This window comes from Trichoplusia ni, chromosome 3 (assembly GCF_003590095.1).
Source record: "Trichoplusia ni isolate ovarian cell line Hi5 chromosome 3, tn1, whole genome shotgun sequence".
Classification (NCBI taxonomy): domain Eukaryota; kingdom Metazoa; phylum Arthropoda; class Insecta; order Lepidoptera; family Noctuidae; genus Trichoplusia; species Trichoplusia ni.
Window position 1 is genome coordinate 5,001,581 of NC_039480.1, and position 20,978 is coordinate 5,022,558.

The following is a 20,978-nucleotide window of genomic DNA, read 5'->3' on the forward strand; positions in this document are numbered from 1 at the left end:
CCTAAAACCTTCCTCAATGAATGGTCTATTCAACACAAAAATAATTTTTCAATTTGAACCAGTAGTTCCAGAGATTAGCGCGTTCAAACAAACAAACAAACTCTTCATCTTTATACATTAGTATAGATATAATAATAAAGGACATAATCACTTGTTTACAGCTCTATAGACACACATCGTTACCATAAAGACACTCATAAAGCCAGAGTGCAGTGCACAGAGTGTGACAAAACCTTCAGGCATAGAGCAGGACTCATGAACCATAGACTGTGAGTACTCTACGTCTATATTACTCTATGTATAAATTATCTGCTACTGCGAAAATGATCCCACGGGAACATAAAATCAGAATTAAAACTAATCTTTGTTTTAATCCTGGTTATGAACTACCTGTGTACCAAGTTTTGTCTAAATCCGTTTAGTGCTTTTTGAGTGTAGGAGGAACAAACATCCATACATACAAACTTTCGCGTTTATAATATATTATTTTTCTTACAGTGCAGTCCATGAGTTTCACAACGCGTTCCCTTGTACCATTTGTGATAAAGTGTTTCGTTGGAAAACTAGTCTTAAACGGCATTTAGAAAAACATGAAGTTAAGGTAAATATTGAATTATTTCTGTCTCATTTTTATTTAGTTTTGCAATATATTTAATCATTCAATAAATTAATATATAAAATTCCCGTGCCACGATGTCAGTTACCGTACTCCTCCGAAACGGTTCGACCGATTTTTATGAAATTTTGTACACATATTGGGTAGGTCTGAGAATAGAACAACATCTATTTTTCATACCCCTAAGTGATAAGGGTTGCTCACAATAAAATATTTTTTTTTTATTTTTAGGACGAAAATTTTTGATTTTATTTTTTTATAATGTGGCATTAAAAAATACATACAACTAGAAAAAAAATCGGCAAAACAACGTTTGCTGGTCAGCTATATAAAATTCGCCGTGGCCGGATGTGTGGAAGCCCTTTGCCCAGCAGTGGGACACAGTGAGGTAGATTATAAATAAAAATATATATTTTAAAGTAATTTAAATTTGTTTGGTTACAGGCAAAGTCGTCTACAGCGGCCGCCTACTGTCTAATGTGTAACGTTAGTTTCTCATCGCTCTGTTCATATCAGAGACACATGAAAAACAGCTTGAAACATGTCACACAGGATCAGCTGAAGTGAGTATTCATTATATATTATACTAGCTGTTGCCCGCGGCTTCGTCCGCATGGTTAGAAGATATAAGTTATGATTTATACCTGCCCTGTTTCTTCCACATTTTGCATTGTACCTTCGCTCCTATTAGTCGCAGCGTGATGGTTTATAGCCTAAAACCTTCCTCGATGAATGGTCTATTCAACACAAAAATGTATTTTTTAATTTGAACCAGTAGTTCCTGAGATTAGCGCGTTGAAACAAACAAACTCTTCAGCTTTATATATTAGTATAGATATAGATTAGAGGTAAATTTGTGTTTGTATGTTTGTGAAATGTAATAAAAACAGATGTTGTTGGGTGTCATCTCAGGAACTGCTGAACCGATTTGTGAAATTATTTTTCCACTATCTGTTGCCCGCGACTGCGTCCCTGTGGACTTCAGTTTACAGTGTGCGGTGGTTCTTGATATTTTAAATAAACGATATTTGTGTCAAACTTTAAAGCTTAATAGAACACATTTTATTATTTTAAATAATCAATATTAAAGTCAAATTTTAAAGCCGCACCATTTAAAAAAAGTTCTCCTCACAACTCTTTTTTCTAGTCAAAAAGAATCCTTAGTTCTTTCTTTGGCTCTATACTATCCGTGTACCGAATTTCATTACAATCGTTTCAGTAGTTTTGGCGTTATCGAGTCAGACAGACATACGTTCACATTTATATACCATAATTTACGTATATTATAATAATATGTTTTATTATATATTCTAGGTTCATATGCGATCATTGCAACAAGAGGTTCGCCGATAAAACTAAGCTACGCGATCATATTGAAGAAAAACACTTACATAAGACTTACCAATGCCATATTTGTCTAAAGGTAAGTCATAATTAAGTATTAAAAGTCAACCATATGGTTTTTTCATTATCATCATCATCCACAGCCTTTATCCTCCCACTGCTGGGCATAGGCCTCCCCTTTCTCGTGCCAATTTCTACGGTCCTGTGTTAGCCTCATCCAGACTCGACCCGAGATCCCGATGGTTTTTTACTAAATCTTTATATAAAAAAGTGAATTGCTGTTCGTTGGTCTCTCTAAACTCGAGAACGGCTGAACCGATTTGGCTCATTTTAGTTTTGAAATATTCGTGAAAGTCCAGGGGAGGTTTAAACGGTTGACAAAATATGGAAAAGTTGCAAGAAATATGTGTTTTATCTGCACTGTTATCAGCGACTGTTAGGCGTTACGTAGTTCGCAGGGGACAGCTAGCCTAATAGTATATATCTGTATGTACTATAAGTCAGAAAGTATTAAAAAGAATTTTGAACACGTATTTTTAATTTGAAGTAAAACGTTAGGAAGATTAAAAGCACTTAAGATGATGAAATATATGGTAGTGGGGGCTAGTAACATCACTTGCTAGTAAATAGCGTACTTGTATGGGACGTCACACGAGATTTGAAATCACCGTATCACATTATTTTTTGTATGGTCCAATATTTTTTGGAAATCTGTTTAACGGATTAAACAGATTTCCAAAAAACTTTTGTCAAATGCCCTATTAGTTATTTATGAATTAAATACAAATAGTTCAACTCATCCGTGTTTGCGATTGACAAATATCATACTTAATATAATAAATGCTGAAGTCATCATCATCACCCCAGCCTTTTCCCAACTATGTTGGGGTCGGCTTCCAGTCTAATCGGTTTCAGCTAAGTACCAGTGTTTTACAAGGAGCGACTGCCTATCTGACCTCCTCAACCCAGTTACCTGGGCAACAGATAACCACGATTGGTTAGACTGGTTGTCAGACTTTCAAGCATCTGACTACCTGTAACGACTGTCAAAGATGTTTGAGTGTACTAAGGCCAACGAGACGATATAAAAACGTAAACAAGCGGACAGTCACTGAGTTACATTGCGATAGCGAGGGATTATTATCCCTGTCCTTATCACTCGTAAGCGCAGTTATGGCGTGAGTTGTTCGATGACAGCTGTCGTTATGTGTTTTGTGTTACAAGAAAGCAGTCAGTACGGCAGTTGTCAACATTTGGTCCGCCATGTTGTGAACAAGTTCATTCCTTCATTTTTGTCAAAATTCTAACTTTATAATCGTTTATTGAAATAAAAATAACTCGTGAGACTGATTCATTATTAAATGATGTTACGGTTTACTCACGCGTATTTATCGGGGTAGCCCGACTAGTTTCGGACCCAACCGGAGTCCTTAATCATGAGCAGACGCGGCGGGATCGCGAGTCGAACTGACGTCAGCGGCCGCGCTACCCCGATAAATACGCGTGAGTAAACCGTTATATCATTAAATAATTAAATAAAAATGTTATGAACCCCTGAAAATTTGTTTACATTCTTTTTATCTCGTCTCGTTGGCCTTAAACTATAGTCATGGAAAAGTATCGGAGTGTTTGTGAATGTGTGTATGTTTGTTACAGCCATCCAAAAACCGCGTGGGATTAGATCAGCACATTCGCAACGTCCACAAAGGAAGACCGAATAATAAAATGTGTCATCACTGTGGGAAAGGATTTCCTGTAAGTATCAAATAAGTTCTTGGTAAATAACTCTAGATTTAAAGTGGTTTTAATGTATGTAGTTAATGTAATAACATTCCACATCTCTCACACAACGCCATCTAGTCTCAAACTAAGCAAAGCTCGTATTATGAATACTAGACACTGATAAACATACTTATATATTTCTACATACATAATAAATTACACCCAGACACAGAACAAATGATCGTGCTCAACACACAAACATTTGTCCTGGGTGGGAATCGAATCCACAACCTCCGGTATAGCAGTATCACTAACCACTAGACCAACAGGCCTATCTGGGTGTAATTATCTATATTATGTATGTATTTATAAATACATAAGTATGTTTATCAGTTGTCTAGTACTCATAATACAAGCTCTGCTTAGTTTGAGACGAGATGGCGTTATATCAAAGTTGTGGAACAAAAATACAAACTTTCGCGTTTATAATATTACTAGCTAATTTTATTTATTTGTTTTCAGACTAAAGTCCAACTGGAATCTCACATTCGCACTCACACTGGTGAACGTCCTTTCATTTGTGAATATTGTCCGACAACGTTTTCGCAACAGTCTAATTTATATAAGCATAATAGACAGGTAATATATAAAACTCCCGTGTCACGATGTTAGTTACCGTACTCCTCCGAAACGGCTTAACCGATTTTCACCAAATTTTATATGCGTGTTCAGTAGGTCTGAGAATCGACTAACATCTATTTTTCATACCCCTAAGTGTTAAGGGTTGCTCACACTAAAATTATTTTTTTTAGATCTTGGGCGATTTTTTTTTCGTTTTTATTTTATATAATGTGGCATTAAAAAATACATGTTACTAGAAATAATTTACTAGGCAAAACAACGTTCGCTGGGTCAGCTAGTAAATACATACATATTAAATTACTAGAGATGCGCCGAATAGTGGTTTTACCGAATAACCGAATGCCGAATACTATTCGGTTTAAAGTTTACCGAACCGAATATTCGGCCGAACTATTCGGTTCTATTTTTTTTTGCCTCGTTGCGTAAACAGGTTTTAACATGTCCTTACTTGCTGCCCGCAAGATTAAACATTTTAAAAACTGTTATTTTTTAAGTGTTAACTGTTTAGTTTCAGAAATAAATATTACTAGCTTTTCGCCCGCGGCTTCGCCCGTGTCGAGGACGGTTATATCACGTTTCCAAGAGAACTCTTCAAAAGTCCGGGATAAAAACTATCCTATATTCTTTCTCAAGGTCAACTCTATCTCTGTACCAAATTTCAATAAAATCAGTTCAGTGGTTTAGACGTGAAAGCGTAACAGACAGATAGACAGAGTTACTTTCGCATTTATAATATTAGTAGGGATTATTATCTTGTCCTATGGTTGAAATATCTTTTTTAAATAAATATTGACTAGAAAGTTGTAAGTAAAATGATGTTGTTTAAGAAAGAAACATGTTGATTTTTGGTTAAAAATTAACACTGAGTTAAAGTTATTTGCTTTTATTTTATTATCTTAATTCAACATTTTTTTCATAGTATTCCGTAGACTTAAAATAGAATAAGTTATATCTTTTAGTTCTACATCGGGTAATGTGGCGGAGAAAAAAAGAACCGAATATATTCGGCACCAAACCGAATAATTCGGCCGAATACGAATAGTGAAAAAATTGCCGAATAAGCCGAATACCGAATACCGAATAGTTATTCGGCGCATCTCTATAAATTACTAATAATGGAAACTTCTAAGTGTTTCTCGCCTACCCACGGCGTCCGCATTCGGTGCTATGAATGTGGTCCCGATATGAGGCGAGGATGCCGACGAAAATGTAACAAATTCCAGTTGTGTGAGAGATAAAAAAACACGATTTTCGAGAAAAGTACTCGCCATGGGATTCATAGCCTTAGTCAATGGATGTATCCTGTATCTTCTTTGTGACTTTTTTATAGCAAAGTCATGCCCTCTACAAATAAGCAATTAGTTTCTCACAATGGTCCATGGCGGAGACACTTTCTATTCACAGTGAAAAATAACGACGGTTACCCTGTCGTACAAAAACGCTCATTTTCACGACACCGCAACGCAAACTGCCGAGTGTAGCGATGCGGCGTCGCAACGCGGTTATGTGTTTCGGCCCTTAATTAATGGCAAAATGTGTTTTTTATTATATTTTAAAGATAACACGCGAGTGTACCAAGTTTCGTTTAAATCCGTTCAGTAGTTTTTGCGTTAAAGAGGAACAAACATCTATGCATACAGTGCTGAATTATCCATAAGGCACTTTAGGCCAGTGCCCAGCACTCCCGATAAAAATGTAGAAACCAAGGTACAAGCCCACATTATTGACACTATAAGAGTGACAGTGCCTGTCTGAATAATTATGGCCAAGGTAAGCATCTAAAAAAAAGCGAATGAAAAAAATTTGGACCGAGGGTGCCTCCACTCCTTTGTTGGCCCGACGCCTCTGGGCCCCGAAATCCGGCCCTGCATACATACAATCTTTCGCGTTTATAATATAAATAAGATAAATATCAGTTTATTCTTCTTCGCAGGTACATCTGAACATCAAATCCAAACGTTACCCCATATGCAAGCGGAAAGACGAAAAACCACCGGAAGTGACGATACCGGATAGCTGTGAACCTGTCGACCCGTACAGGAACGTATCCATGTTATATACAGACAGAGGTTTCGTTATATAAAGGCATTAATTATATTAAGACAGTTTCCTCGAAATTTCGACCCCTTTTTCTCTGTTGTAGCTGCAAAAATATTACTATGATGAAGTCGGATCAAAACTTTATTTGTTGATCCAAGGTGTACCTTCATGCCTTCTTTCATGCCACATGACCCTATTTTAAATTTCCCGCGACTCGAAAAGTCCCTGCTTCATGCAGTCGCTCGTCCCTCGATACCTGGCGCGGCCTCATGGAGTCGCTCGTCGCTCGTATCCAGCGACAAATATTATGATCACGTGGCTCCATTTTAGATTTCCCGCGACCCTGTGTTGCTGATTTTCTAACCTCATTCGTACCCCGTGGTAGTGATACAAATTAAGGAAATAGAATTGCACAAAAATAACGATATATTGATGTTTCATTTTTTCGATTTTTCGATGCCGTTATTTACGGGAATTAATTTAGAGACCGTCACAGTACCATTTTGTATCGACTTGTCTCGCCGCTCAGTCTCGATCGTTTTTCTTTTCTCTATTCTACACTAAATTCATTACCTATGATCTTATCCCAGCGACAAAGCTCAACATTTTGAGCTTTATCGCTACATATCACGTGATCAGATTTGTCGCTGCAAACGAGCGACGAGCGACTATGAGGCTACGCCTTAATGCGATGTAATAATGGTCGTTCCTTGTCTACTATAACGTATAAATCATTGTAATTATAAAATCATATTTATTCATATGTAGTAGTTTTGTATTGTGCAATAAACAAAGTATTTGAAATTTTTTGACTATTATTTTTTGCACCGTAAAACGGGGTGAATAGGAAATAGTGGTATTTTACGGGGTCGCATGCATTTGCCTACATAAAAATACTTAAACACGTTTTATGAATATTGCATAACAGCTTGAGAATTCTCATATAATCTTATTATTTTGTCTTGTATTACGTCCGAAAATTTTGTTTCTGTCCACCCGAAAAATACCTCTATTCACTCTAGTTTGCCGTTACCATAGACTAGGAGTTTAAAAGTGGACCATAATATGATCAATTCCAGAAGTTAATACAAACAGATTTTTGAAACAATTGCACGCAATCTAATTCAATAAGTAAATGTTGTGTTAAACAAAATTTCGTTAAAAAAATGGCGACCTATTGTTATTTACAGTGATGTTTTGTTTAATAATTTGCAAACAACGACGTTTAAATAAGGATATACAATAAAACTCCGAATTATTCATCATCAGGTTTTTTATGTGATTGCACCAACAATTCCATATTGTCAACTACAATTTCGTTTGCATTCACACCTTTTTTCTCATTCGCTCTCATTCTCTCATTAGCAAGTCTTAATTTCTTCCCGATGGTTCGCTTCAACTCGTTATAAATCTCATCTCGATCCAAGCTGTCGTTGCCCGACCCCGGCAAGTCTTTCTCATCAGAAAACATGTCGTTTGCCCTTTTTAAAATGACTTTAGTGTTGTCTTTCGGTTTCGTTTGACTTATGAATTCGGAGAGTAACTTCATATCATTCATTAAACTAATTTTTGAAGTTGTGTTTAATTTTTTGAACTTTTCGTGTATACCTATGTCTATAGCGTCTCTAACAATTTTCGAAGTATCCATATCATTTTCCAAATGGTGATTTAGTTTCTTTAAAAGTTTGTTAAGTTTCTTAATATCGTCTTCTGTGTAATAATCATTTAATCGTCGCGCGAAAGTTGTTAGTAGAGGGTTGTTGTCGTTAATTATCTTCTTTAATTTATCTTTTAATGTTGGCACATCCTCATTCGCCCATTTTTTAATAGTATCCTTAATGTATTGTTTAACGCCGAAGTCCGGTATAACCTCATTTATCGTAGAATGCGTTTGGTTATAAATTTTTGACACTTCACTTTTTAAAACTTTGACAGCGTCTTTGGCTTTGGGACCGGTGAAATTGAGAAAGCTGTCGCCGAGTTTTTTTATGAAATCTGTGAAGCTGATGCGTTCGTTTTTATTGTTGTCGTAAGCTCGGAATTGTTGGATTTCTTGTGCTTGGGGCGCTAGTATCTTGTAGAGCTTGTCTAAAAACACTTTTATATTTTGGATGAACGATATGTTTTCGTTGACGTCTTTTGGTTCGAAAAGAAATGATGTTTCTAGAGCTACATTGACACTCCTTGGTGGCGGGTTTACTTTTACACCTGAAAAAAAAAACAATTTGTTTTGGCCTTAGCCCAAAACTCATAAGAAGAATTAACCTAAGACGATTAGAATAGATACTGAAACACTGCATATTATGCAGAAATAGATTGAGTCTATTGCTATTCTGAATATTTTCTGGACTTGATAAGAATACATTTACCAATATTATAGAGATGCTACTCAATAGAGTCGTTGATCATCATCATCCTATCCTTTTCCCAACTATGTTGGGGTCGGCTTCCAGTCGAACCGGATTCAGCTAAGTACCAGTGTTTTACAAGGAGCGACTACGTATCTGACCTCCTCAACCCAGTTACCTGGACAACACGATACCCCTTAGTTAGACTGGTAGTTTTCTAGCTACTAACTACCTGTAACGACTGTCATAGATGTAAGCAAAAACATACGTTTTTAAATGTCACTCCATTGAAATTTTATCAAAATCGGTCCAGTCGTTTTTATAGTTGTAAATCGCATTGTCATCGGGTTTAAAGCTACGCTGAAAATTTCAGCCTGTTGGCTTATCGGGAAGTGCCTCAAAATTGAGTTGCAAAAGTCCCACCGGAACGACAAACAAACAAACAAACAAACAAGAAAAATTTGTGTATGAAAACGTGAGACAACCTATAACTGAATTTTCGTCCTTTGTTAATGTATTTCCTATTTTATATATTTACTATTTTGTACTTTTAATACTGACCAGTTTTCGACGGTCCTGTTCCACCCGCGTAGATGTCAGTTATAGCTGAAAAAACAAGCCTCTTTTAAGACAGTCAGGTTAATAGTAAACAGTGTGGTACCAAGCTATCTCCAATTTAAATTTTATCAAAATCGGTCCAGCCGTTTGAGAGTGAAGAGGTACCAAACATACAAACACATAAAAACACTTGCAAAGCTTTTTCTTTTCTTATATTCGTCGATTAATGAACAGGTAATTTAGTAAGAATTACAACAAACTGTTAAATATTAAATATTTATTCAACCTGTTGTTGCATTGAGCCTTGGGAAATTCGACTGGATTGTTTGTTAGCCTAGTGGGTTCGGTTCCTAACCAGGCTAATTAATCTATGTTACATATGTATTAGGTAATATTTAAGTTTTTTGTCAGTTTTCTGGTACTCATTATTCAATAAATTGAAACAACTGCGCTGAATGAGCATTCAGGGTTGCAGGTTCGATCCCCGCGTAGGACAAGCATTTGTGTGATCCACGAATGCTTGTTCCGAGTCTGGGTGTCTTTGTGCATGTATAAAATCCCCGCAACACAAAGATTTAATTCTTTAGTCTATTAATTAGCTTAATCTTTGTTTGTATTTATTGAAAAAAAAATTGATTAAAGTTAAAATACTTACCGACGCATAAATACGTTGTCAAAATTATAATCTTCATATTTCGACAATAACCCTTCATTTTACCATATTATTATTATATTTTGTTTTCAATAATCCAAGTGGATTGCTCAATAATGAACGTGCATTTTATGTGATCGTTCCGCAAAATTTCAATTCGATTTCAGCAATAAAACGGTTTAGAACGCAGTCAAAACTTTATTCGAACAATTTTATAGAAACTATCGTGAGACTGATTCATTATTAAATGATGCAACGGTTTAATCACGCGTATTTTTGACTCGCTCGCCCGCCGCGTCAGCTCATGATTAAGGACTCCAGTTGGGTCTGAAACTAGTCGGGCATTGGGCAATCCCGATAAACACGAGTGAGTAAACCTCAATGTTATCGTGGATTATGAGAATACGATTTCTGAATCCCATTTTGGTAGGTAATGGCTGTAGTTTTCAGATTTGATTTGACAGTTCCCCGGCTCACCGGATTCAGCTAAGTACCAGTGTTGTACAAGGAGCGACTGCCTATCTGACCTTCTCAACCCAGTTACCTGGTCAACACGATACCCCTTAGTCAGACTGGTTGTCAGACTTTCTAGCTTCCGACTACCTGTAATGAGAGTCAAAGAAGTATGAGTAACAGCCGGGACCCACTGTTTAACGTACCTTCTGAAACACGGAGGACCTCGTTATAAACTTTAGGCGAACATTAATGAAAGCTGAGTAAAGGGTTCACAATTGAAACCGCCAGAAAGAGGAGTAAAACTGACCATAGGTAAGTATTAATTATTATTTAGGTCGTTACAAAGCTGTCTTAAGTTTTAACTTAAACCAAAATCAGGCAATAGGGATGATGACAATTTTTTTTTTGCAGTGTCCGTCTTGTAGTTTTTTGTATAATAATGGATACGTATTTTTTAATTTGTCCCGCAAACATAAATTGACCAAATTACAGTGTATGAAACTTACGCGTGACGTCACGATTAAGTATAAATTTTACCATATCGATATCGTTACGACACAAGCCCCGTCTCCTAAACTTTAGAGAAGTAAATTTTTGTCAATTCTACTTTTTCTGAAAAAGGAAAAAATACGTGTCTCATACTTTTCAATTACCTATCTAACTGAGGGACTAATGAGATTTTTTGTTATATACCCAGTCATCATCCCTATTTAAAAACTCAAAAATGACACTTAAAAATAAAATTAAAAAACTTGTTTATTATTTTTATGACGAATTTATAGGTATTAAATCCTATTTTTTAATAATGATGTACTTAATGTATGACGTTCGCTATAAATTAGTAAATTTATTATAAACCTACTTCGTAAACTGTCAGGAAAGGTTCAAAATTATCTAAATTGTACCGAAAGAGGTTTAATAGGGCCATTACAAGTTTTAGAATTGGTTTTAGGTAGATCCTTTTTTCGAAACGACCGCGACGTCAACGTGCAACGGGTTTGATCCCCGCGTACGACAAGCATTAGGTAATATCTTCACTAGAAGTCACTTGAATGTTTGTGACTCAAGGAATTAAAAAGAACTAAAAGTCAAATTCATAAAAAAATATGTTTTTTTTTAATGAATTTGACTTCTATAGATTTTTGGTGTTTCTTAGTTCTGGCATATTATATGTTTTGCATTATTTAAATAACATTAAAAACTTTATTTTACTTATGATATGCCCCTAATATGCATGCATATGCAAAATATAAACAAATTGTACTCAATTGACGTTTGCATAAATTATTTACGCGTTTCGATCCGTCACATTGTCACACGTTACACGTCATTATTTAATAAGGATTTACAAAGATACTATTTGAAAAAATAATGTTTTGTTGTCTTCAATTGTTTTCGATGTGAACAAATTTTGCATTTATTTTTCAAAGTTTTATATTTAAGTGACCTAAAGGCATTGCATTTCGTATTAATTTGTCCGGCCTGTTGGTCTAGTGGTTAGTGACCCTGACTGGTATACCGGAGGTCGTTGGTTCGATTCCCACCCAGTACAAATGATCATTTGTTCTGAGTCTGGGTGAAATTGATTTACATTATAAATGTAGATATTAAGAAATGTATAAGTATGTTTATCTGTTGTCTAGTACTCATAATACAAGCTTTGCTTAGTTTGAGACTAGATGGCGCTGTGTGATAGTGATGGCATAGAATAATACATACACAAAACTTTCGTGGTTACACACAATATTAGTAGGTTTAGTACGATAAAACAGTCGTTTTATCACTAACTAGCTGTTGCCCGCGACTTCGTCCGCGTGGTTAGAAGATATAAGTTATAATTTATATCTGCCCTGTTTTTTTCCACATTTTCCATTGTATCTTCGCTCCTATTAGTCGCAGCGTGATGGTTTATAGCCTAAAACCTTCCTCGATGAATGTTCTGTTCAACACAAAAATAATTTTTCAATTTGGACCAGTAGTTCCTGAGATTAGCGCGGTCAAACAAACAAACAAACTCTCCAGCTTTATATATTAGTATAGAAGTATTGATATAGATTAAAACAGTTTCTTAATAGCAGAATTCGGGCAATTCTCCTATTAAGGATGACCGATGAATCAATGGGAATTGAATTAAATTCGCAATTGCCATTTATTCATCGGCCATTATAAATAGCGGAATCGGGGCCAAGGCTAGACGCGTATAGTTTTGTTTTTTCATACTATCGCCGTCGATAGCAAATTGTTAGGCAACTTGTAGTTTACAAGATTAACTATTACCTAAGTTAACTATTTTATTGATGTAAATTTTCTGTTTATTCAATTACAAATACGAATGACTCTTGTTTTATCTGTTAATTACCAGCCTTAATTAATTTAACAAGTTTTTAAATATATTAGTTATATTTTTGTAAATTATTGTAGCAATATATAGCTTAGCTCGTGGCTAAGCTATAAACGCATAAGTGAAACGATCACAGGTTAAGCTATGCTTGACACGGTTGGTCCGTAGATGGGTGAACATCTTTGTCATAACGAGTTCCTCCGTGTTTCGGAAGGCACTTTAAATTGTGGGTCCCGGCTGTTATTCCTACATCTTTGACAGTCGTTACAGGTAGTCAGAAGCTTGAAAAGTCTGACAGCCAGTCTAACCAAGGGGTATCGTGTTGCCTAGGTAACTGGGTTGAGGAGGTCAGATAGGCAGTCGCTCCTTGTAAAACACAGGTACTCAGCTGAAACCGGTTAGACTGGAAGCCGACCCCAATATAGTTGGGAAAAGGCTAGGCCGATGATGAAAATGATTGTAGCAATATATTAGACAAGCCGTAGCCCGCGGGTCCGCCCCTAACAAATCAAAACTGATCCCAGAGAAACGTGTTAATTGTAGTCGAAATCTATCTGCGTACCAACTGCCGTCTAAATCCGTTCAGTGGTTTTTGCGTGAAATTTCGTGTTTATAAAGTCAAAGTCAAATTCTTTACTTCAATTAGACCAGTATATGGCACTTTTGAACGTCAAAACAATTTATACACGGTGATTTTTTAGTCGCCTTACAAAAGCGGCCTTTTTAAGGATTAAACTCTTTGGTTTAAGAATCCTTAAAAAATAAATTTTCAAAAAACCTAACGTCATTTTTATATGTCATTCATTTCAAGTTGTCAATGTCATTATCTGACCGTATCAAGTTTTCGTCTTATTTTATTATTTTTTTGTCACATAAAATTTTTATGTGACAAAAAAAATAAAAATAATAAAGATAACGAAATACTATTTTGTCATTTTATTTTTGATTTTACAAATTACACATAATTTATAGCTAGTAATAAAATTTCTTATTTGAGTTTAAACATTTATTTTTTTCGTAATATTATCAAAAACTGGCATATTTACCTCTAGATAACTAGCTGTGACCCGCGGTTTCACCAGCGTTAATACGTAGATCCCGTTCTTGGGCTGCTTTACAGCCCATTTACTTTTGGCTGACTTTTGTATTAACATTACAATACTAATTTATTATTTTTAAAATAGTAAGTCGTGGAGTGATATTTTTTTGGAATCATGAACCTAGTTATTTGAAGGAGCTCGAGGCTAAGCTATAACTGCATAAATAAGTTGATCGATCACAGGTTAAGCCACATTGGAGAAGGTCGGTCCGTGGTCCATCTATGTCGGAAAACACTTTACTTTGAAGGACCCCATTGTTATTCCTACATCTTTGACAGTCGTTACAGGTAGTCAAAAGCTTGAAAGCCGGACAACCAGTCTCACTAAGGGGTATCGTGTTGCCCAGGTAACTGTGTTGAGGAGGACAGATAGGCAGTCGCTCCTTGTAAAACACTGGTACTTAGCTGAATCCGATTAGGAAGCGACCTCAAAAAATTTAGGAAAAGGCGAGGATGATGGTGAGCAATTATTAAAATACAAATTTGTTTAAAAATATTTATATTTTACACAAATAACATATTCATTGACTTAATTAATAAAGACTGTTTACATTTGACGGCATAATATCCTTACTTAATTTACACATAACCTAAATGCCTTAATCTATAAAAAAAGTTTTTGACATAAACCTGGGCCCCAATTCTGCTATTTACAATGGCCGATGAATGAATGAAAATGATAGTTTTCGTATCCTCTTAAGCAGTTTTGACGACCTCCGTGGTCGAGTGGCGTACGCACCGGTTTCAAGGTGTCGCTAGCTCTGAGGTCCCGGGATCGATCCCCGGTCGAGTCAATGTAAAAATTCACATTTCTACATTGTCTCGGGTCTGGGTGTTTGTGGTTCGTTGTATATGAATTCCATAACACAAGTGCTTTAGCAACTTACTTTGGGTTCAGAACAATGTATGTGATGTTGTCCGCATTTATTTATTAGTTTCCTTACACAATAATTGAAAATTCAGTAAGGGACGGTACACTCAAGGTCGAAACAATTAACTTCCAATTATTGTGTTAGCAAATTTCTTTTATAAGTGAATGTCAATCATTTCAGATTTAAATTCAATTGCCATTCATTAGATTAAATTCAAATAGCAAAACCGGGGCCCTGTGTTAAATGCATAATTAATAATTATGATTTTATCTCACGAAAGTTATTTCATTAACATTTATTTGCCAAAAAAACAATTTTTTTCTTAAATACTAAGCTTACAATTTCAAAATCACATTTTCTCATCTTTGACAAACAATTTTTCTTTTACTTCAGTCTTATCATCTTTAAAATATTCCTCAATTTCTTGCAGAGTCTTATCCTTAGTCTCTGGCAAATATTTATAAATTAATATCGTGAATATTGAAGCAGATATGCCGTAAAAGAGGAACATTCCATGAAGGCCTAATGTTTTGAAAATGTACGGAGATCCTTTCAGCAAAGTCGCATGCAATGCATTAAAAACAACGGCTATTGTTATAACACAAGAACTTTTGAACCTTAAAGGTACTAACTCGCCGTAAATTGAAGTTGCCATTATCATCGGTCCTAAACTTATTGACAAAGAAAAACAGGATAGTAGAAATATAGAAACATATTTATTCTCCTCAATTAATTGCAATTTGACGGAATATAAATATCCTGAGATGATAAACAGAAATAAAATTCCAACAGCAGATGAATTTAACAGTAACGTTCGTCGTTTTAATACTTTCGCGATACCGCAACCAATGTACATGCTAAATACTGTAACGCCGTCCAAAATTAACATTCCCATGTACGCAGCCGAATCGTTTTTAGTTATCCGCTTAATAATTTCAATTGAATATATACTACAAACGAATTTACCCGAAAAATGATATTGTCCCGCCATTAAAAGTGACAACAACAACGGTTTATAAAATTCCTTCAATTTGACAGTTTTCAAAATCAAAGACAACGAGACTTTTCGCTCCTGTTTTATAGTTTTAATTTGAGAATCCATTAACGTTTCTAATTCTTTTTCTGAATCTGGATCCGAGCCTTTTAGCCATCTGTGAGCGGCCGCGCATTCGTCGTACCTGCCTTTGGTAGCCAACCAATATGGCGACTCGGGCCAAATGAAGACTGTCAAAGGAAAAATTGAACATATCATTCCACACATTGGGATATATTTCCAATGGAAGAACGCTCCTATTGTGTTTGACGCCCACATACCCCAAAGCAAAGTTGCAGATTTAATTGTCAAAAATAATCCTCTGTACCTAGGAGATGTGTATTCAGAGATTACGATTACTGAAACCGTGACGCTACTTCCATGTGTCATTCCTTGTAATATCTCGCTGTAAAGCAATTGGTTTGCGTTATTGCTTATATAAAAAGCGACAAACATTGCTATGCTGTTTAACGTTACTAAAGTAAAGGTTTTCTTTCGCCCGATAAGTTTCATAAGTCCGGAGAGTATGAAGACCCACGGGATTGCTGTGTAGCCGAATATTGATGCTGTAACGAAAAAATATGGTCAAGACAGATGCAAGTGTTGACGGTATGGATAGCCGAGTGGTAAGTTACTACGACAAAGACACTGCCTATAGCGGGATCGATCCCCGCGTAGGACAAGCATTTGTGTGATCCACGAATGCTTGTCCTGAGTCTGGCTGTCTTTGTGCATGCAGAAGAATTCCCAACAGCGTGAAGGGTTTTTTTAAATAATAAAAATGCTAATTTCGACTTTTACAGGTAATCTAATGAAGTGCAGGCCACTTCAATAAATCACTTAATATGGTTAAAGTTTTGTACAAATAATAATTATTATAAATTAAATTAGAGATAATAAGTTAACTTAAAAGAAAACTTAAATGATTTTTTTTATTGACAAATACAACCTACTGAGAGAAACTTGATGGAATAGGACTAAATGACAGCTATTTCTACGAAGACCAAAGGTAAAAAACATAAAAAAAAAGACGCATTAAGAACCTCCCTAATGAATTCGTGTATAAGTTTCTTCTAAAGTTACTTACTATTTGTGTAATACTTACATAACCAAGACGCCATTTCTGGAGACACAGCATCAGTGGAATTTGCTTCTCTCCTTAATTGAGGGATGAGGACGGTGGGAGCGCCCATGCAGAGGCCGGTCCCGAAGTATACCACCCAAACACCACTGGATACCAGCAACTAGAATAAAGAAATATCACAACTTATGCCGGAACTTAAACGCAACACCATCTAGTGTCAAACTAAGATAAGCTTGTATTATGAGTACTAGACAACTGATAAACATACTTATATATATTATACTTCGTCCATAGACCCCGTGGGTAGAAGATATAAGTTATGTTTTATACCTGCCCTGTTTTTTTCACATTTTCCATTCTATCTTCGCTCCCATTAGTCGCAGCGTGATGGTTTATAACCTAAAGCCTTCCTCGATGAATGGTCTATTCAACACAAAAATAATTTTTCAATTTGGACCAGTAGTTCTTGAGATTAGCGCGTTCAAACAAAAACAAACAAACAAACAAACTCTTCAGCTTTATATATTAGTATAGATATTAGTATAGATTATATGCACGGATAGTCGAGTGGTTGAGGTCACCACGCAAAAACTCACTGAGTAAGACGTGTCGCAGGTTCGATCCCCGCGTAGGCCAAGCATTTGTGTGATCCACGAATGCTTGTCCTGAGTCTGGGTGTCTTTGTGCATGTGACTTGAATGTTTGTGAAACACCCCGCGATACAAGGATTAAGCTCCTTAATGTGGGAGACGTTTTGAAGAAAATGTTTTAATTTATTAAATATTCATACATCCCAATATTTTTACTAAAACCAAATCAGTGTTGAATCCTTTTACTTAGTATGTAGTAGCCCCTAATATCATTAAATCTTCGATTATAATACTGTAGTCACGCTTATTCTCATTGACCAAAAAGAAGGAAATAATCTTCATATGACTTTTATATTATTTTATTTAACACTACCTGTTGTCTGCGACTTCGTCCGCGTGGTTAGAAGATATAAGTTATGATTTATATCTGCCCAGTTCTTTCCACATTCTCCATTGTATCTTCGCTCCTATTAGTCGCAGCGTGATGGTTTATAGCCTAAAACCTTCCGCGATGAATGGTCTATTCAACACGAAAAGAATTCAATTTGAACCAGTAGTTCCTGAGATTAGCGCGTTCAAACAAACAAACAAACTCTTCAGCTTTATATATTGGTATAGATTTCTAATTCAGATTCATTTTAATATCGAAACCAAAAACCAATGAAAAACAACAACAACTTTTACCAAAAAAATATGTCAGCAGTTGTTTATTTGTTCAATATTTCTTTGTTAAAAATAAGATTATTAAAATTGTTTTCATTCACGTTGTTTTGTACCTAATCAATTTAGATTCGATTATAGATTAATGTTGTGGCTTTTTGGTTCCGTGAATGGTTTTTAAGCACTAGATAGCAGGTTCGAACCCGACGCATGCCAAGCGTAATGTATTTTTCAAAGTTATGTTAACTTTCATTAATTATTCTAAGACACCACTGACAAACGGTGAAGGAAAACATCGTGAGGAAACCTGGATTACAAATATTGGAACCTGAAATCGCCCGCAGTGAGCTAGCGTGGTGATCAATGCTCATTTTTTCTCTAGTTGGGACGAAGGCCTTGCCTAATAGTGGGGCATTTATAGGCTTACTAGCTATTGCAAGCAGCTTCGACGGCTATAAATCGAAAATGATCCAACGAGAACATAAAATTAGTATCCTATGTGTTAATCGAGGTTATAAAATATCTGTGTTCCACATTTTTAAGTGACAACAAACGTCAATCCATACTTAGAAACTTTCGCGTTTGCAATATTAGTAGGATAACACAAATTTCAGTGGGTTAAATTATTTGTATGTTTGCTCCTATCTTTCACGCAAAAACTACTGAACGGATTTAGACGAAACTTTGTACACAGATAGTTTATAACCAGGATTAACACACAGTATTTATCTCGACTTTATGTTCCTGTCATAATTAATATAGCAACGGTTAGTAACATATTAACTAGTATTGGTGACTTGGTGTTAAATAACTGAGGCTTTCATAATAGATAGCAAGTAAATAAAGTGTATTTTATTTTGCATAATAATCATAGAATTAACATTTTAAGTTTATTATCAAGGCAGCAAAGTGCAGTGTTATCAACAAAATAATTCTGTTACTATTTCTTTTGATCACACTCTTTATAGTCACGGGATCACTTCATGTGAAGAGACCCGGTCCTTTTTAAAGGCTTGCACGGGGACACAGGTCCAACATGTAGAGGCCTTGTTGAGAATTTTAATCTAATATGTGATGGGGTATCTACTAGGGATCATTCATCTCCGCTCTATGGGGGAACGAACATGAAGAATCCAAAGTAGATACAAAACTATTGCAAGAATGTGTGTATGAACAATTAGGCTATTATATTATGATAAGTTATGTGATCACACTTATTATTTTAAAAGGTGAATATAGCTTCTGTTTCACAAATAATGAGGCATTCTATTGGTATTTAATAAGGTTATCGGTTAAGAAGATATTGAGATAAGTACTATAATTACACACTTTCTGAAAGTTTATAAGATTTCTAAAACAACTCCGTAATTTAATCCTTATAATGTTTGTAAGCAACAAACGCTTATTTCTGGGTGTCTTTGTGCATGTGAATTGTATGTTTGTGAAACCCCCCGCGATACAAGGATTAAATTCCTTAGTGCGGGAGTCGTTTATAAAAAAAAAAAAGAAAAAAAGCCTTGTTTTGCGGGTTCACAAACATTCAAGTCACATGCACATACACACCCAGAAATGCTGGTCCTACGCGGGGATCGAACCCGCGACCCGTGCTGCAAAGTAAGCTTGGCGTGGTGACCTACACTCGGCTATCGGAGTATTGAGTAGGTATAAAGAATTTCTACAAGATTTGGCAACTTGAGTATAATTCATGCTTTCTTCATATATTTTATACTTACAAGTATACCTATATGCGTACCTATTAGCTGGGTGAGCAAGCGCTGTTTTGCCATACAAATGCGTTTCAGGGAGTATAAAAAGCCGGTTATGAAAAATAGATATGGTCCGATTCTCAGACCTATATACCCACGAAATTTCATGAAAATCAGTTGAGCCGTTTCGGAGGAGCTCAATTTCGTACGACGTGACATGAGAATTTATTTAAAATATATAATATCAAGTATATTAAAATACTACCACCCTATAAATGTCCCTTTGATTGCCTCTCGCCCGTATAGGGAAGGTTTGAGCTTTGATCACCACGCTAGCTCACTGCGGGCGATTTCAGATTCCAATATTTGTAATCCTGGTTCCCTCACGATGTTTTCCTTCACCGTTTGTCAGTGGTGTCTTAGAATAATTAAAAAAAGTACATGCAACTGGCCATGGAATCGTGAATTCTTCTAAAGGACAGGAACACAACTGCAAATAATCTAGTTAATATAAAAAATTAAATAAATACATATTACATACCTGCCGGAAAAATGGCACCCATTGGCATTTTTTGAAAATTTTCTTCTTATTTTCTATTTCAATTATTTCTTTATATTGGCACTCCATTTTGTGAAACTTCAAATATTATTAAAAACTAAATGTCTTCGAAATTCAAACTTAAGAACGCGCGATTAAAAACATTTCGAAAATATAACGAATTTAAATAGAAACGTGCGTTCGTTGTTGTAAAATTATAAATACTGACATGATTTTTATTAATTTATGCTTAATTATTATCAGCTAAATAAATATTTGAATTATTCAAGAAATTGTTGAAAACGTCTTTGCTGTTCGACGGTATGTTTTGGTGTAAAATTGTAATGTTTAATGAAAATAAGATCATTTTTACGCGAGGTATAGTATCCTCGCGAATACCGGTATACACCCAAAGAGGTTTTATATCACGTGGCAAAGACAAGACTGAGGATATGACACTTGTGTTGCAAAGCGTGAATGGGAATTTGTTTCCATCTATACATGTAGATAAAATTGGATTGTCTGTTTATAATATGAAAATAACTGTTTTTTTTTTCAATAGATTAATATGAAAGTAAATAGTGTATGTACACCGAAATGATTTCTTTTTGTAATTTTCTCTGTGTCTGTCTGTTTGTTTGTTCCGGCTAATATGTGAAATCGTATGACCGATTTTG

At 35.5% G+C, this 20,978-nt stretch overlaps 3 protein-coding genes across 4 annotated transcripts in view; 1 reads left to right on the forward strand and 2 right to left on the reverse strand.

The window, feature by feature from the left end:
- LOC113509004 (zinc finger protein 62 homolog) overlaps positions 1-7,149 on the forward strand; it is a 36,512-nt gene extending 29,363 nt beyond the window's left edge. For both annotated transcript variants that reach the window (XM_026892237.1, XM_026892238.1), the window contains 7 exons: positions 162-269; positions 499-601; positions 1,061-1,179; positions 1,931-2,039; positions 3,617-3,715; positions 4,205-4,321; positions 6,258-7,149. In XM_026892237.1, coding sequence (XP_026748038.1) covers positions 162-269; positions 499-601; positions 1,061-1,179; positions 1,931-2,039; positions 3,617-3,715; positions 4,205-4,321; positions 6,258-6,407 — 805 coding nt within the window. In that variant the 3' untranslated portion in view covers positions 6,408-7,149. The remainder of the gene's footprint in view (positions 1-161; positions 270-498; positions 602-1,060; positions 1,180-1,930; positions 2,040-3,616; positions 3,716-4,204; positions 4,322-6,257) is intronic.
- A 381-nt stretch (positions 7,150-7,530) lies between these two features.
- LOC113509007 lies at positions 7,531-10,195 on the reverse strand. The gene is made up of 3 exons (XM_026892242.1): positions 9,926-10,195; positions 9,274-9,318; positions 7,531-8,572 (listed from the first exon to the last, which is right to left on the reverse strand). The coding sequence occupies exons 1-3, from the start codon at positions 9,981-9,983 to the stop codon at positions 7,620-7,622; spliced, it is 1,056 nt and encodes a 351-aa protein (XP_026748043.1). The 5' UTR covers positions 9,984-10,195; the 3' UTR covers positions 7,531-7,619.
- Positions 10,196-14,397: 4,202 nt separating this feature from the next.
- On the reverse strand, positions 14,398-20,870 carry LOC113508678 (facilitated trehalose transporter Tret1-like). Its single transcript, XM_026891760.1, has 4 exons — positions 20,305-20,870; positions 16,829-16,967; positions 15,050-16,289; positions 14,398-14,422 (listed from the first exon to the last, which is right to left on the reverse strand). The coding sequence occupies exons 1-4, from the start codon at positions 20,389-20,391 to the stop codon at positions 14,398-14,400; spliced, it is 1,491 nt and encodes a 496-aa protein (XP_026747561.1). The 5' UTR covers positions 20,392-20,870.
- Positions 20,871-20,978: the final 108 nt, after the last annotated feature.

Coding starts and splice junctions, on each gene's coding strand:
- LOC113508678 (XM_026891760.1), bottom strand. CDS start 20,391: ATGGAGTGCCAATATAAAGAAATAATTGAAATAGAAAATAAGAAGAAA. Junction 16,290..16,828: donor AGAAATGGCGTCTTGGTTAT/GTAAGTATTACA, acceptor TTTTCGTTACAG/CATCAATATTCGGCTACACA. Junction 14,423..15,049: donor AAATTGTTTGTCAAAGATGA/GAAAATGTGATT, acceptor CTTTTTTTATAG/ATTAAGGCATTTAGGTTATG.
- LOC113509007 (XM_026892242.1), bottom strand. CDS start 9,983: ATGAAGGGTTATTGTCGAAATATGAAGATTATAATTTTGACAACGTAT. Junction 9,319..9,925: donor GACAACGTATTTATGCGTCG/GTAAGTATTTTA, acceptor TTGTTTTTTCAG/CTATAACTGACATCTACGCG. Junction 8,573..9,273: donor AACAGGACCGTCGAAAACTG/GTCAGTATTAAA, acceptor TTTTTTTTTCAG/GTGTAAAAGTAAACCCGCCA.